The sequence below is a fragment of the Melanostigma gelatinosum genome (genome assembly GCF_949748355.1).
Source record: "Melanostigma gelatinosum genome assembly, chromosome: 11".
NCBI lineage: Eukaryota > Metazoa > Chordata > Actinopteri > Perciformes > Zoarcidae > Melanostigma > Melanostigma gelatinosum.
Genome location: NC_136644.1, coordinates 7,899,581 through 7,916,188, shown reverse-complemented (window position 1 = coordinate 7,916,188; position 16,608 = coordinate 7,899,581). Strand labels below are relative to the sequence as shown.

General features: G+C 46.7%; 1 protein-coding gene across 1 annotated transcript; it reads left to right on the top strand.

Annotated features, from left to right (window-relative positions):
• Positions 1 to 379: 379 nt before the first annotated feature.
• ecpas (Ecm29 proteasome adaptor and scaffold) lies at positions 380 to 16,231 on the top strand. Its single transcript, XM_079278972.1, has 49 exons — positions 380 to 515; positions 1,297 to 1,427; positions 1,699 to 1,815; positions 2,213 to 2,331; positions 2,556 to 2,705; positions 2,796 to 2,967; positions 4,697 to 4,836; positions 5,118 to 5,196; positions 5,279 to 5,398; positions 5,560 to 5,645; positions 5,740 to 5,815; positions 5,917 to 5,966; positions 6,071 to 6,137; positions 6,278 to 6,400; positions 6,514 to 6,617; positions 6,772 to 6,895; positions 6,983 to 7,063; positions 7,164 to 7,371; positions 7,632 to 7,723; positions 7,955 to 8,089; positions 8,193 to 8,364; positions 8,538 to 8,710; positions 8,848 to 8,949; positions 9,178 to 9,301; positions 9,570 to 9,715; positions 10,113 to 10,167; positions 10,286 to 10,400; positions 10,557 to 10,625; positions 10,736 to 10,853; positions 10,973 to 11,140; positions 11,232 to 11,311; positions 11,483 to 11,588; positions 11,778 to 11,825; positions 11,909 to 12,027; positions 12,248 to 12,398; positions 12,499 to 12,564; positions 12,666 to 12,755; positions 12,949 to 13,015; positions 13,106 to 13,197; positions 13,313 to 13,379; positions 13,505 to 13,702; positions 13,843 to 14,054; positions 14,143 to 14,186; positions 14,298 to 14,490; positions 14,598 to 14,745; positions 15,111 to 15,216; positions 15,328 to 15,416; positions 15,496 to 15,567; positions 15,694 to 16,231. Exons 1-49 carry the CDS (start codon positions 494 to 496, stop codon positions 15,831 to 15,833), a joined length of 5,526 nt encoding a protein of 1,841 aa, XP_079135098.1. The 5' UTR covers positions 380 to 493; the 3' UTR covers positions 15,834 to 16,231.
• The last annotated feature ends 377 nt before the right edge of the window (positions 16,232 to 16,608 follow it).

The window sequence follows — 16,608 nt, the reverse complement described above, 5'->3', positions numbered from 1 at the left end:
TAGTTTATTCATAAGATAATACCAATAACTTTATATAATGTTTCATAATCAAGTCTTGGGTTGCCAGTTTGGAAAAAAATCTCTCTGTTTGGTGTTCATCCTACTTTGGCATGAGACTAGCTTTGTCTTCTTAGCTCTATCCCTTACTTGTTTTGTTGTCACAATGATTTAGAATATTTTCATGTAAAGACATTGCCTGGCTTGCAGTTATTTTTAATGACTTAAATAAAGTTTGGAAAAAAAGATCACCAGAAAGACAGCAGCATCGTGTGCAGTGACATAATATGGAAATGTAGCATGGTGTACTGTTGTAATGGTCATAAAGTCCTTTGCTTGTAAACATGTACAATGTGGCACTGCCATAAACTACGGCTATGTGTACAAATTAAACTAAATAGTGATTTATGTGAGAGCCTGCCGATGATGAAGGAGTGGCACTAGTGAGTGCAGTGACACCAGTGAACTGTCGGGGCGCTGTTGTGGCTCTGCAAACATGGCTGCCCAGGATGAACTCAGTAAGTTTCTTTCTGCGGTATTGGTGATTGATATCTCTTAAAATGCTGTATTCGTGGCGGTCAAAAATCAAATGAACAGTCATCCTTCTGTATTCTAACGATTGCGATGTTTTTTTTAAAGTAACGATAAAGCTTATTTCAGTTTTAAACTGGTGCAGGGACGGTAGCTAGCTGCTCAGCTATACTGCTAGCTAGAATGCTAACGTCTGGAGGCCGTTTGCCCAGTCATGGTCAAAATGAATCTATCACGTATGCTATTAATACGTTTTCATTAAGCACACTTTTAAGTTGTAGATTCACAACCCGAATATTAAGAGCGTTTCGGACTAAACGCGTAGGCTGTCAGTGATTGTGCAAAGACGGTGGTATGGCGTCTAAAATGATAAGAAATGCGTTGCTGGTCTGTCAGTGAATGTAGCTAGCGGTTAGTGAACATGCTAAGAGAGAGAAGGCTGGCTACACGAGCTTTAACGTTAAGTCATTCTGGTACGGTCTGTTTTTAGTCCGTTTTTAATTCTGTGTATTTTGTTCCCCGTGTATGAAGCTGAAGGTCGCACAGTGTGTTTTGCATGTGGTTGCATACACCCAATTGGAATTGGTTTGTGCTTCCATATTTGAATGGAAAACTGTTGTCAAATGAATTTTAACAGAGTTATTGCTTCTAAACTGGTCTCATGTTCAGTGTTTATTCTTGGGATGTGACGAATGCCACCCAGAAAATGAGACAAAAGAGTTGATCAAGGTGTTCAATGTGTTTATTTTTTATTAATGTTTTTGACAGATCAACTGGAACGTGTGTTCCTTCGCTTGGGTCATGCAGAAACCGATGAGCAGCTACAGGACATTATCTCCAAGTTCCTTCCCCCTGTGCTCCTCAAACTCTCCAGCGTTCAGGAGGGTGTGCGAAAGAAAGTAAGATGGGTGTCGACTATATCTCTAAAGAGATTACAATGACTCGCTTGTCTCTGCTCAAGTTTCACCTCAGAGAAATGTGAATAATCTGCAGGGAAAGGCCGTCAGAACCTCCCCCTCAAATATTGCCTCTTTTTTTTAATCAACAAAACTAAAGTCAAAGCCATAAAACATGTACATGATGCAAACGTGCAGCCTCCAGTTTTGCCAGTGAGTCTTTTTGCATTTGTTGATCAAACCACCAACTAACTTTGTGTGCCTCCTCTGCTAGGTAATGGAGTTGTTGGTCCATTTGAACAAGAGGATAAAAAGCAGACCGAAGATTCAGCTGCCGGTAGAAACTCTGCTGGTGCAGTACCAAGATCCCGCTGCCGCCTCCTTTGTGACGGTAAGAATGAAAGTTTACAGCGCAGTCCTCGTGGAGCCAGAAGTTTTCATATGCAGTCATGATACAATCACAGAGTTGAGCATTTTCTAAATGTGTAGGTGCGTGTAATCGCTATTGAGGGTGTAGTGCAAAAAAAAGCAGTTACAAATTTAATTGGTTATTGGTAAGTTCACTAATTTACAGAGACAATAACATATCTACCAGTCTGCACGTGTGTTTTAACCTCAAGTTTTAATACCGTATGTTAAAAATGGTAGATTTAGTTTTCACTGACGTGGATTTTATTCCATCTGTCTTGATATTTAAGAAGTGACCGGAAACCAATTCGATTTTTATTTAGTTTTAAGTCGTGATTTGAGTACAGGAATGGTGATCGTTCAATCCATGTGTTTTGTAGAATTTCACCATCATCTACATCAAAATGGGCTACCCTCGTCTGGAGGTGGGGAAACAGTGCGAGCTGGCCCCCACCCTCCTCACTGCCATGGAGGGCAAGCCTCAGCCGCAGCAGGACAGGTGAGGGGGGGGGACACATGCACAACACACACAACACCGTAGGATGCACACGCATATTTACCATTATCACAATACTGGATTGAAACAAGATTATTATTGTTTTTTTTCGAGCCACTCAAGTTTTTGCCATGTATCAGTTAAACATGGGTTCTGTATGTGGGGCTGACCCCTCTCCGGTCCTTGTTGGACTGTGGTTTCGCTTCACTCTTGCTTTCTTCTCTTAGCCTGATGCACCTGCTGATCCCTACTCTTTACCATATGAAGTATCCTGCAGACTCCTCCAAGATCACGTCTCCATTTAACTTATCTGAGAGGCCAAAGACAGTGCAGCTGCTGCTGGAGTTCATGTTGGATGTTCTACTGATGCCTTACGGGTGAGTTCCCGGCGTGTGCTCTCAGAGTGGTCCAACCTCTTCAGCGTTTGAGCGAGAACGTTGACCTGTTACTCGTTCCGGCTTCTCTAGGTTTGTGTTGAATGAATCCCCGACTCGCCCTGCTCCCTCCCAGGGAACTCCTGCAGAGGGGGCGGCGGCCGCAGGTGTCCAGGGTCTCCCCCAGCCTCCCCCAGGGATGAGTGTCTATGCTGCCAAGAGGGTGATCGGAGAGGCCCAGTGGAGCGCTGAGCAGCTGGAGCAGGTACAGTCACTGGAGGACGAGTAGTGGCTATATTTTATAATGTTTGTGTATGCTTGACCTAGGGCTGGGCGATATGGCCTAAAAAAAAAATCTCCGATTTTTTTACAAAAAATCCGATTCACGATTTAAATCGATTTTTTTCCCCAAAAAAAATTTGCAGATGACAGAAGCTGTTGAAAACAATTTTTTATTTTATTTTGTGATGATTTTCCCTCGTAGGTTGATAAAAATAAAGTGCAAACAAAACCTGAACATTGTAGAAAGGTGCCTGTAGTATACAAAAAGTATTTGGTCACTCTTTTGTTTCCCTGAATCATTTAAATATACAATTTAAGTAAACATAACATTAAATGGCATTAAATAGTAGCCTTCCATTGTAAACAACTGTGCAAATGTAACTTTTTACAGTAAGCTTTTCTAACTGAATACACTGATACAAACACAGCATGAAATAAAATGTATGTGACCCTTTAACATTCACATTTTCAAAAGTGCAACATCTGTTCTAACATCAACATAACATATTTTGCACAGTAAATAAGTGCATGTAAACAAAATCAAGTGCATTCACAACATAACCAACAGTATTAAACAGTAGTGCATGTTTTTTCTAAATATTTTTTGCCAGGAAGACAAGCCTGTCTACTACCTCTGGCTTCAGGCATGCACGGTGGCATGTAACAATGCCCCCCCACACACTGAAAAGCCTCTCAGAGGGGGCACTTGTAGCTGGCACAGAGAGGTATTTCTTTGCTAAAGTACTTAGCCTTGGAAAGTTACGTTGGTGACGCTTCCACCAGTCAAGTGGATCGGTGTCTGGGTCAACCTGCTGGACCACAGGTCAGTTGTTGCGGAGTAGAATGACATCCCCTCCAGCTCCGCAGAGATCCTTTGGCGTGTACTATTGTACAGCCGAGGCAAGGCAACGTCAGAAAAATGTTTACGGCTTGGTAGCACGTACCTGGGGTCCAAAGCTTTGAGAAGGTGAATAAACCCCGGCTTTTCCACGGTGTATATGGGCACCATATCTTTTGCGATATACATCGCGACTGCATCCGTGATGGCTTTCCACCGGGCACTCTTCTTCTCATGCGGAGTACAGTTGGTGAATGTCTCCAAAATGCTGGGTTGTTGTTGTGAGGTGGCGGCGGCGGCGGCGTCGCTTGTGCTCCCGCGGTCCTGCTCCCTCCTCAGGGCAACAACACTTCTCCCTGCATTAAACTTCTCCGTGCTGCATTAAATTTGTTGTGCTGCTTGATTTTGTAGCAATAGCTTTTAGACAGACCTTACATCGTGGTGCTGTTTGTTCTGTGTCAGATGACACGAACCCGAACCATTTCCAGACCACCGAAGACACATTCTTGCCTCTCTTAAGAACGAGAGCTTCACTGCTAGCCGCCATTGTTTTCGTTTGTAAACAATGCGCGCGCACTCTACTACGGGAACCCAACCCGTGGGGTGGGGGCGATTTTCTCGATTTTCAATAAAACACATCGCCTTAAAGCACACATTCGAATTAATCGATTAAATCGATTTATCGCCCAGCCCTAGCTTGACCTGACAAAGATAAGACACCATCCCAAAATTTGGAGCCTCCAACTCAAAATGCGTCATCGCTCAAAACTTATCAGATCATAGATATTCAATGCACTTTTATACCTGAGCCCCTGTATCTTTGGAGGGCTGGGTAACGATTCTAATCCCTTCATCCTGTGTTTGGTGTGGACAGTGTAAACTGGGCATAGTGAAGTTCATGGAGGCAAAGCAAATCCCGGAGGTGGAGACGGTGGTGCACCTGGTGGTGGCATCGAGCGACACCCGACACGGTGTGGCCACTGCTGCTGATCTGGAGCTGAAGAGCAAACAGAGGTTGGTGAAGGAGCTTGAGTCGTCTCTGGTCCATCAAGTCACGCACGCAGTAGTCTCACCTTGAACTCAGTATGTGGTATGATGAATTATCTAATTAATAGGTATACTTGGGCCTCAGATTCACAAGATAAAATAAATGTTGTCAAATTGATTCTTTTTCAATGACATTTGTTTTCAGGCTAAGTTTTTAAGAGATTGAGAGGCTGGTATCTAAATCCTTCTGAAAGTACAAACTTGTATTCATACCGTTGGTTGCGTCCTTGTGTTTCATTATCTTCCAGCATCATCGACTGGAACAATCCTCTAATTATCAACAAGATGTACAAGGTGTATCTGGGGGACGTTCCTCTTAAATCAAAGGTTCGTTCATTTTTTTAACTCACGTTTTTTGAAATCTTTTTAAATATGAAGTATATATAATACTGTTTCGTATGTGCACTAGGGAGGCAATGTGAAGCAAGAGCTGAAACACGAGCCAGTAAGCACAAGAGTCAAGCTGAAGATCCTGCCACATCTTCTGCGGTCACGCCTAGCCGCCGAGTGCTTTCCAGCTAACATCCAGGTAATAATAATAGTAGTAGGCGGCTCTCTGTCCGCGCTTGCTGGTGCATTTGTGTATTCTCAATATTTAAGACTAAGTAAGTCTGGTTGTTCGGCTAAGTCCTTTTCCTAAACGCTCCCATGTGCGGCGCAATCACTCCTTTGCTTTGTTTTCCCCCGTAGGTTGTGTATGACGGTCTGTTTGGAGCCAACACCAACAACAAGCTGCTGTCCCTCACCTTGCAGTTTGTCCATCACATCTGCGTGGTGTAAGAAAAGTGTACTTCCATCCATGTTTCATGTCTTTACACAAAATATTATTTGCATTTGAAAAATAATATTTGTGCTTTATATGTTTTTCAGATGTCCAGACACAAACAAACCTTTGGGACTAATGCTGCTTAATGGTCTCACCAAGCTCATCAATGAATACAAGGAGGTAAAACCACATGTGACAGCACACATTTATACTGCGATGTCTGTGTTTACCGATTCTTTTGATATCTATAAATATATACGGAACAACATTTGTTCTTGCAGGATCCTAAGCTACTATGTGTCGCCTACTCTGCTGTTGGAAAGCTGTCAAGGTAAAATTAAATGACTTCCCTTTTTTTTTCCTTAAATGTCGCCAGCTTGGTTTAGGATTTTAGTATTTAAAAATATTCGACTTTTTTTTTCTCCTCTCCTCTAGCCGCATGCCACAGCTGTTCACAAAGGATATCGCACTTGTGCAGCAGTTTTTTGAGTCCATGTGCAAGGTAAGTGGAAGATCTCTGACATTAAATGCAGCGAAAACTCAGCAGCACACAACAACACATTCTAAAAGCCTTAATTCTAAGAAGGTACAAAGGGAGTATCTGACATTGACGTTTCCAAAAATCGGTGTCCTTTTCTTTAGGAGGAGTCTGACGTCCGTCTTGCCATTCAGGAAGCTTTGTCTATGATGGTCGGCGCTTACGCCAACCTGCAGGGGGCGCTGCTGAACCTAATGGAGGCCCTGGTGGCTGCATATATTGGAAAGGTGAGTCCCCGCGGGTTAAACGAGGTATTCGGTTAATGAAGAAACCAAAAAACAAATGTTGATGAGTTTAGTAAGTCGGCATGAGGCATAATCGACAACTCTTTTTGTGGCAGCCGGAGGTGCAGGTTCGCCAGGTGGCCATGAAGTTTGCCAGCACAGTGTTTGCTTCTGATCACGTGCCATCAAGATACCTGCTGCTGCTGGCAGCTGGAGACCCGTAAGTCCCAAAACACAGAAAACTTTGATGTAACGGCAAATTAATGGCAACGCAAATAAGAATTTTAGTGAGTCTCAAGAGCACTTGCTTAGCATTTTAACGCTAAAATAAGGGCAGGAGATAACATGAGCTGTCGTCGTGGGTGTTATTTCAGGAGGGAGGAGGTGGCCGCGGAGGCCCAGAAGGTGCTGAGAACTTTTTCGAACAAGAGCTCAGAGAAGGAGGGACCGAAGCCAATGCCCTCCTTTCCTGACATGGTGGCCTACGTCCAGGAGAAGGTGAGGCTCTGCGCTTGTTTTTCAGTCTCTTGAAGACTGAAAATGAGAAAATTATTTAATCTTTTTTTATTTATTTTTGTATATCAGGCGGTTCAGAGGATGAAGACTCCAGCTAAATACACTGTTGGAACCTACACTATCCCTTTCAACCCATCTGCGTTCGGGGAGGTAAATACTAATTGGTGATCAGGCTGTGGCATTGGATGAGTTTTTTTTTTAATTAAATTTTTTGTTGCTGCAGACGCCTAACTTCCCTCTATCTTCCCAGATCGTGCTCTACCTGAGGATGTGTTTGGCCCACAGCGCCGGGGTCACGCCCTTGTCCGCGCGGCTGACCGACATGCAGGACGACGCGCCGGCCATCGGCCGCTACGTCCGCAAGCTGCTGACCTCCGAGTCTCAGTCAAAGGGTTCGGAGGCGAACCCCGTTCATGTCTACATGGATCTGCTGCAGCAGCTGCTGACTGCCGTCGGGGGTGAGTGAAAAACTGCTGCAGCATCAAGTCATGTGTCCATTGTTATTATGGGCTTCATATCATAGCTCACATTCATGGGATATCAGTGGTACAGAGAGCGTTTTTTTGTTAATTATTGAACCTTTTATAAGTAATGTTTTCAATTATTTTCATCTGGGTGGTACTGTTAAAAAAAAAAAAAAAAGAGAATTGTGGTGATGATCATGGTTGGAAACACCATGTGTTATTTATTGCACCCCCCCCTTTATTCATCTCAACAGGAATCCCAGTGATGTACTGTCTACTGGAGGCGGTGTCTGTCTGCCCAGAGATACTGGCTCCCAGATTTGTTGATAGAATTGACTGGATTAAAGTGAGTGTCCCCTTGATGCATGTGTTTTGTTCAGATGGAGGATTTAGGATGGAGGCAAGTCTACAGTGAGACTCATCGCGCTCTAATTCATTAGTGAGACAAATATCAGGACCGTTAAACTAACTGCTCCGATCACTTGGCTGTCCTGTGATATCGTAAAAACCACGAGCATGACGAGCATGACTCGCACGTCTCCACTGCAGCTGTAATGACAGATGTTGTCCTCTCCAGAGTCTGATGAACACAAATAAGGAGGACATGAGGGAGCTCGCGGCCCAGTTGTATGCCGTGGTGGTCTCCTCCATGACTGGCAACGAGCTGCAGACGGCTGTGCACAACCTGCTCAAAATCACCAAGGACAACCACGTATGCAGACTTTTGTCCCCTCAGAGCACTTAAAGGTTTAAAATAAATATAGTTAAAAGTGTGAATTTTTGTGTAACTGTTTCTTTGTTTTGTTGACCCACAGAGTCCTGAGACTCAGCACGGTGCCATCTTGGCTCTCGGCTACATGGTGGGAAGGTACATGAGCAAGAAAAAAGCTGTGGCCTCTGCGGAGTCTACGCACGACATGGAGCAGCAAATGAGCATCGCCTCCCAGGGAGATGATGAACTTGTTGCCATGGCCACCAAGTCAATCGGTATGCATTATTTTGTTTTGCGACAATGCAGCTGTTGGTGTACAATAAATTGGTGTTAAAATGCCATAAAACTTTTTTTGTGTGAACACAAACTAATTGAAAACAAATTGCTTTTGTCTATTTGGGTTCATCAACTAGGAATGAATTCATCACGTATGTGTGTGTCCCTCCAGGTTCCTTCCTGGACAGCAGTAGTGCCCTGCTGGCTGTGGCGGCGTGTACAGCTCTGGGAGAAATCGGCCGTAACGGCCCCCTCCTGATCCCCGCAGACGGGGCGGGCTTCACCAAACTGTCGGCCACGGAAAACCTGCTGGCTCGCATCCCCTCTGGCAAGGAGAGCACCAAGGTAACCAGGGACTACACGGCAGGAAGTGGCCGCTGTGGCGTTTTTGAAGTGTGCATGTATGCTTTTTAAATGAATGCATCCGATCTTCAGCCGAAAGATTTGTGACACGTGCCGTCTTTATGTCATACGCGGTCCAGATGAAGGAGCGATCCATCCAGACCCTGGGTTACCTTCCTGTGGGAGACGGAGACTTCCCTCACCAGAAGAAGCTGCTGCAGGGTCTCATGGACTCTGTGGAGGTATGAAACATGCTGACTGCAGCATTAACACAATTTATTTTGTCTAGGATTTCATGTTTTCTGGTTTAAACGCACAAATACAATCTTTTTTTAATCATACATTGTTAGGGAAGAAGGATTTTTGCACTCCCAAATTATTACCATTCATTGACGTCCCTTTTGAAGCTGTTTCGGGGGCTCATCAGTAGAAGAATTGCTCAACGTTTTTCCCCCCTTTGCTGTCTGAAGGCCAAACAGGTGGAGCTGCAGTTCACAGTGGGAGAGGCTATAACCAGTGTAGCAATAGGCACCAGCTCTGGAGCTGCCAGAGACCCGTGGACCTGCACCGAGGACCAGTACAGCCCACCACAAAGTCAGTACTATCTATGTCACGCATAGTGCAACGTTCTTTTTTATCTGAACCACCGTTCCAAGGACAGAGGGTGTCGTATGATGTACAGATTGCCGAGTGCCCTTGAGCCTGCATTGCTAGTTAACGGATATGTGACAAATTTGATTAACCCGAGTATTAATTTACATGTTTCTTTATCAACACCTCGAATGCCCCTTCAACAAAACAAGTATATCTTTGTGTTGTCCCTTTTTTAAAAACGTTTCCACTCTTTTCCTTTTTCTGTTAGATGTGAAAAATAACGACGTGGTTCCGTTTGTCCTCACGTCCGTCCTGGCCAGGTACATACCCAGCCAGAACCCCCATGTCCGACAGGCCGCCTGCATATGGCTGCTGTCTCTGGTGAAGAAACTCAGCAAACACAAGGAGATCACGGTGAGCGTCTGGTACAACTGTACACCTCTGAGACTGAAGAGGCACGGGGTCACAGTTACCAAGAGAGGGAACACTTTGACAGCAACTGTTTATGCAAAGCCTCACATAGCGACTTGAGTTAAGAAGAGTTTGTGATTTCAAATATTACAAAACTATTGGTGTAATACTTAATTATGCTTTATCTTGTTTTTGGTGAGTGAGATCTGGAGTTAAGACCTTTGCACGCCACGTGTGCATTTAGCTGTAGAAAATACACAATTATGCCTTTTTTCTCCTAATGAGAAAGAACTCATCAGATCTTGAAGGCTACATTTTGTTTTGTAGCAAAGAATGAAAACACAGACTTGTTGTGCATACATCAAACCCGTAATACAAACTTTTGCGTTTCCTCTCCCAGTCCCATTTGAAGGAGATTCAGGTGGCGTTCATCTCTGTCCTCTCGGACCCTGATGGTAAGAAGAGACTTGAGTCTAACCTGACTCGGTTATTACTTCACACCAGCTCATGCTTCTTAAATGTACAACATTACAAAACTAACCATCGCCCCCTTGCTCGCCCTCCTCCACGTAGAGTTGAGTCAGGATGTGGCGTCTAAAGGCCTGGGCCTGGTCTATGAGATGGGAGGAGAGGCGGACCAGCAAGAGCTGGTGTCTACTCTGGTGGAAACACTCATGACTGGCAAAAGGCGAGTGGATGGTTGAGTAAAGGAGGACGGAGGGAAACAGTAGAAAGAGGCACGGGAGGCTGTAGCGTCCTTTCTGCGGGGGGGGGGGGGATAAGGTTGAAACATTCTCAGTGTTCATACAGATATTGTTAAATTCTTGTTTGTCCTTGCGAACAGAGTGAAACACGCCGTTTCAGAAGATACAGAGGTGTTCCAAGGAGAAGGTTTGGGGAAAACACCTGACGGGTAAGTCTGATGTCCCCACTGTTAGACATTTCTGCCCTTCCCAAATGTAGCGGAAATGCTTTGTGTGTGTGTGTGTGTGTGCACACTGACCTTTCCTCTCTCATGGACAGTCACGGCCTGACCACATACAAGGAGCTCTGCTCGCTGGCCAGCGACCTGAACCAACCGGATCTCGTCTACAAGTTCATGAACCTGGCCAATCATCATGCCATGTGGAACTCCCGCAAGGTATCGCGTCCGCGCATCGTTGTCGTCAAGTCAATTTCCCCTCTGCCACACGCGCCCCTTTCTCTTGACTATCTGGGCCCGTCTCACCCTTCCTTCCCCCTGACCTCTCCTCCTTCCAGGGGGCAGCTTTTGGTTTCAACATGATCGCATCCAAGGCCGGGGAGCAGCTGGCCCCCTTCCTGCCCCAGATCGTGCCCCGCCTGTACCGCTACCAGTTTGACCCCAACCTGGGCATTCGTCAGGCCATGACCAGCATCTGGGACGCCTTGGTCACTGACAAGACCCTGGTAGGAGCTCGGTCTTGTGCGACATACACAACAAAAAAACCATGGAAAACAAACTGGTGTAAAATTGTTGGTTTGTTCTGGTGCCTTTCAGGTGGATAAGTATCTGAAGGAGATCCTGCAGGATGTGATTTCCAACCTGACCAGTACCACCTGGAGAGTCCGCGAGTCCAGGTACAGTAACCACACATGAAACATTAGTAAGACTACGTTTCTATTTAAATAAATTTCTATTTTGCTTAGTAATTGACTGAGAAGATAAAATACTCCAAAATGCATGTTCTAGTTTTGTGATGTAAAACTCAGATGATAGATCTGCGTCTGATGGATTGATTTCCCCTCCAGCTGCCTCGCCTTGAACGACCTGATTCGCGGCCGCCAGGCTGACGACCTCATCGATCACCTGGCAGAAATGTGGGAGACGCTGTTCAGAGTCCTCGATGACATCAAGGTGAGCGGGAAATGATCCAAGAGCAGCCGATAGCTCTGACACATTGTAAAAACTGTGGATGGACACACGAGATGATGAATCCTATGAGACTGTCATGTAGGCAGACATGTCACGTGCACCGCAGATTAACTACGATAAGTAGTATGTTATTCTGTACCGTGTTTCTGACCGTGTCGTCTTGCATTTCAGGAGTCTGTGAGGAAAGCAGCAGACCTGACGCTGAAGACGCTCAGCAAGGTAAACCTGTTTGTCCCAACAGCGGCCTCTGTGGTTGTTTGCGTGTTCACGGTACAAGTGTCTCGTGTCACCCGTCTGTCCAGGTGTGTACTCGTATGTGCGAGTCTACGGGCTCTGCAGCCCAGAGGACCGTGGCGGTGCTGCTGCCCACCCTGCTGGAAAAAGGCATCGTCAGCAATGTGTCGGAGGTCCGCTCGCTAAGGTACCGTCTACCCTCCATACGGGGGCTCTGAGCTCGATCTGAAGGTGCTCGTTATGAGGCAGCTCATGCTGCATGTCTGACATTTTAGCAGTGCGGTAGATGGCAAACTGGGTGAGGATGGTTTTGACGTTGAGCAGTGTGGCTCTTTTTGTTTCAGTCGCTACGTTGACCAGGTTGTAGAGCTTGTGCCTTGTAACTAATCCGTTAAATTCCCTGCCAGCATCCAGACGCTGGTGAAGGTCAGTAAGACGGCGGGCGCCAGACTAAAGCCTCACGCCTCCCGGCTGATCCCGGCCCTGCTGGAGGCCCTCAGCACCCTGGAGCCTCAGGTCCTCAACTACCTCAGCCTCCGAGCCACAGAGCAGGAGAAGGTACCCTCAGTTGTCCGCCGCATCTCCACCCCAAAGTCTGCCGACGGGAGCCTGTACGTTTTTCTTTCTTTAATATTTCTTTCTTGAATTGCTTCTCTAGAGTGCCATGGACGCTGCCAGGCTGAGTGCCGCCAAGTCCTCTCCGATGATGGAGACCGTTAACATGGTAGGAAACAAAACATCCGGATTCATTTGACAAAACGTGACAAAAGCCCATGTGATCTGTTTCGTGAGGAATATGTCTCGTGTGTGTGTCCCTGTGCTCAGTGTCTGCAGCACCTGGACGTCTCCGTGCTGGGAGAGCTGGTCCCCCGGCTCTGTGAGCTGCTCAAGAGTGGAGTCGGCTTGGGCACCAAGGTACACACACACACACACACACACCTATGTTGCCTCTAATTCCTAGATTGTGTGCAAGTCGTTGATGCTTTGATTGTATTTTTTTAAATCCAAGCTGTGTCTTGAATGTCGGTTCCTTGCCTCCCGTACGTATGTAAAGATGCAGCGTGTCGAGTCGGCGTGTTTATGCTCGTCTCTCTGTTTTTCGGCACAGGGAGGCTGTGCCAGTGTCATCGTCTCACTCACAGTGCAGTGCCCCCAGGACCTCACCCCATACTCAGGTAGCCGATGCTCATCTCTTCCTGGATTGTGTTTTTTAATGTTTAATGCGAGCAAACTGACTGCAAAGATATTGTTGTCGTTGTTTCCAGGTAAGCTGATGAGTGCCCTGCTGAATGGCATCCATGACAGGAGCACCGTCGTACAGAAAGCGTTTGCCTTTGCTTTGGGACACCTAGTCAGGGTAAGCACCACTCCTGCTCAAGCATTTTTATCATAATAATTACAGCATGGGTCGTTCTCAGTGACTTAGTAAGCATGGCTGGTTGCACTTGTCCCCCCCCCCCCCCCCCCATCAGACAGCAAAGGACAGCAGCGTAGAGAAACTACTACTGAAGCTCAACGGCTGGTACTTGGAGAAGGAAGGTGAGGCAGCAGAGAAGTCGATTTGTCCTCTCGATATGATTCCGTTTGTGCATTAAACCCAACGGCACCTTTGGGACACCCGCTCTCTTCTTCTTCTCCTCGACTCTCTTCTCTCTGACTCCCAGAGCCGGTGTACAAGTCGTCATGCGTGTTGACCGTGCACGCCATCAGCCACTACAGCCCCGATGTGCTGAAGGGCAACGCGGGGGTGGCTCTGCCGCTGGCCTTCCTGGGAATGCATCAGGCGCCGGGTCCCGATGAGGAGAAAGGAGAGGGCCACGATGCCACGCTGTGGGCTGAGGTGTGGCAGGACAACGTCCCAGGTGAGAACCAATTACATGTGTAAACAGATAAATGACAAGACTACGTGGATATAGAAACAAACTCTCATCTCAACATCTCTACGTATTCTGTTGCTGCGCTAACATTAGCTTCTGTTCTCGCAACTTCTCTATGACTCCAGGAAGCTTCGGGGGCATCAGACTCTACATGACGGAGCTGATCGTCATCACGCAGAAGGCCCTGCAGTCCCAGTCCTGGAAGATGAAGGCTCAGGGTGCTGCTGCCATGGCAACCGTTGCCAAGGAACAGACGGGCTCGTTGGTGGCGCCGCACCTCGGCATGGTGCTAACGGCTTTGATGCAGGGGCTGTCCGGACGCACATGGGCGGGCAAGGTAGCGGCTGAACAACAGCGAGGAGGAGGAGGTGGTTGTGTCACAAAATCCATTTTAGTTTTTATAGCTTTATGTTTTATTGTTTCAGGAGGAGCTACTGAAAGCCATTGGATCCGTAGTCTCCAAATGCAGGTGAGAGTCCTTGCGGAGCTGTTTATTTTACCCACTAATGCCAGTCTTATTTCAAGGACAACATTCATCTACCGGAGTTTTAATTGCTTCCGTTGTTCCTCCGGCTGTTAGCGCGGAGCTGAAGAAGCCCTGCGCGGGCCAACCCAGCGTCTCCGAGGTGCTGGAGCTCGTGTTCAAGGAATGCCGCAAGGAGAGTCTGGTGTACAAAATGGCCGCTCTGTGCTGCGCCGGAGACGTACTCCAGAGCAGCCAGGAGGACCGGTTCAGCGACATGGCGGAGATCCTCTTCCCCCTGATCAAGAAGGTATAAATCCCGTCTACTCGTCTGATACCGCTCGTTTGCCATATCGGCAGACATCTTTGAGACGCCTGTTTGAACTGTGTTCACTATCTGACCGCTGTCTCCAACAGAACTGCCCACAGAGCGGCGGCGCGGCACAGAGGTTACGGGAGGGGGATGACGATAAGGACGCGAAGGAGAAGGAGCTGCAGACGGAAGCCCTGCTCTGTGCTTTTGAGACTCTTGGAAAGGCTTGGCCCAGAAACCAGCAGACTCAGAGTAAGACACACACCACTGGACTGGGATATCACCAGTTGACTGCTTCAGGGAAGTCAATAAACCCGTAACCTAATCAAGCTGTAGACTTGTTCATACGTTGTGCAAAATGAATGGTGAAAAATATGAATCCCAGACACTTATTAACATTCACACACGCGTTATGCAGCAGGGTTTGAGGCTTCAAACAAACACACATCTGGACTTTTGACTCTCTCGCTGCTCATGTGGCGGACCACACCTGCTTCTTCTGAACCTCGAGCCCAGCCCCCGATTTGTTGTGGTCCTCGTGTACTACACTGACGAGCTAGTGTGATTTTTCAAGGTGTCTTAACGTAGTGACACAATGTTGTGAACTCTGTCTGTAGCTCGCTTCCAGGCGGCGGTGTGCAGTCTGATGTGTGAGAAGCTCAAGCTAAGCACCTGGAAAGTGCAGCTCGCTGTTCTCCAGTCCATGAAGGCGTACTTCAAGGGGTAAGGGCCAATCCAGACAAACGTGTCCTGAACCCTGAGTCTATCAGTCGTGCTCACGATGAACATTTCTAATCGGTTGTGTTGACTTGTGCGTGCAATGTTTTTCTGTAGGTTGTTGCTGCTCGAGAAGGGCGGTGAAGACTTCGACGCGTTGTCTCAGATCCTCGCAGAGACCTGCACCGCTCTCACTCACCCTTTAGGTAAGAGCCTCACAATGTCCGTGTGGTATTCTAGTATTGTACGCCGGCACATTATCACCATATTTGTTCTCCTATCCAGAAAACAAAAGCTACTCGACTGTGAGGACGGAGGCGTTGTCGGTTGTGGATGTGATCGTAAAGAGAACTGGCGGTAAGTGTTTCTGCGAGCGAGCGTGTGACTCATTCCATCACGCGCATATAAAGAATGAACATGTGTATGCTCTACTTTGATCCATCCGTCACTGACGAACTGTTCCCGTGCCTGTGGTGTTAACAGAGAGCGAACAGTGGGACTGCGTGTCCGTGAAGAGCCGGGAGCAGCTGCAGCGCTCGCTGTCAACGCTGCAGACCGACAGCAGGCCGGACCTGAGGGATAAGGCCCAGGAGCTACGCAGACACATCCAGAGCCAACCCTGAACACACACACACATATAGAGCTCACCAAGCCAGCCAGATACATGCAGCCACAAACACAGAATACAACCAAATGGAGCATCAACTCTTTTTCTTTTACTTCATTCGTCGAACCAAACGCACCACACACTCCTCGGTCTGAGGTCTTTGATTCAGTTATCTTCTCTTAAACGGATATTCACAAATCTCTCAAGTCACTGCATTACTTATCCATATTATGCAAGCTGACACACACACACTGATTTCATGTTTAGCGGCTGACGAAGCTTGAAGAGACTACAGTAACACAACTCGCAGTGACGAAGTGGTGGAGGGCGAGGCTGTTATTGTAACGTGTTAATTTTTATTTTGATCGTTTAAATGGACGGTAACATCATTAAAATAAATGCTATATAAACCGATGTGTTGGGTTTGTGGACACTGTATATCTAGAGCCCCAAAATGGGGACTTTTACTACTGTTGTGGGTTTGCCTACTCATTAAATATCAGAACAGCAGCAGGGCTTTCCTCACTGGTTCACCGCCGCTGCTGAGCAAAGTATCTGTCTCCTGTTTGAGGTGAATGAGCAAGACCACAGCAAATTGAATACGATCTTAAGAAAGGAATAAACAATAAAACCTGTTCAGTTGAAAGTGATGCTATAGTTGTTTGAATTTGTCCCTGATGATGAAATAAAACTACCGTGACAATTTTGACAAGTGACTTTCTTTTTGTCCTAATAAGGAATGATGGTTTTTAAAGTCAAAGAAACAAGATGGTGTTGAGTCTTCACCAATT

Bases quoted from the DNA above. Each gene is read 5' to 3' on its own strand.
- ecpas (XM_079278972.1), top strand. From the start codon at position 494: ATGGCTGCCCAGGATGAACTCA. The intron at 6,896-6,982 runs GTGAGGCTCTGC...TTTGTATATCAG, and splicing joins TGGCCTACGTCCAGGAGAAG to GCGGTTCAGAGGATGAAGAC. The intron at 13,198-13,312 runs GTAAGCACCACT...CCCCCCCATCAG, and splicing joins CTTTGGGACACCTAGTCAGG to ACAGCAAAGGACAGCAGCGT.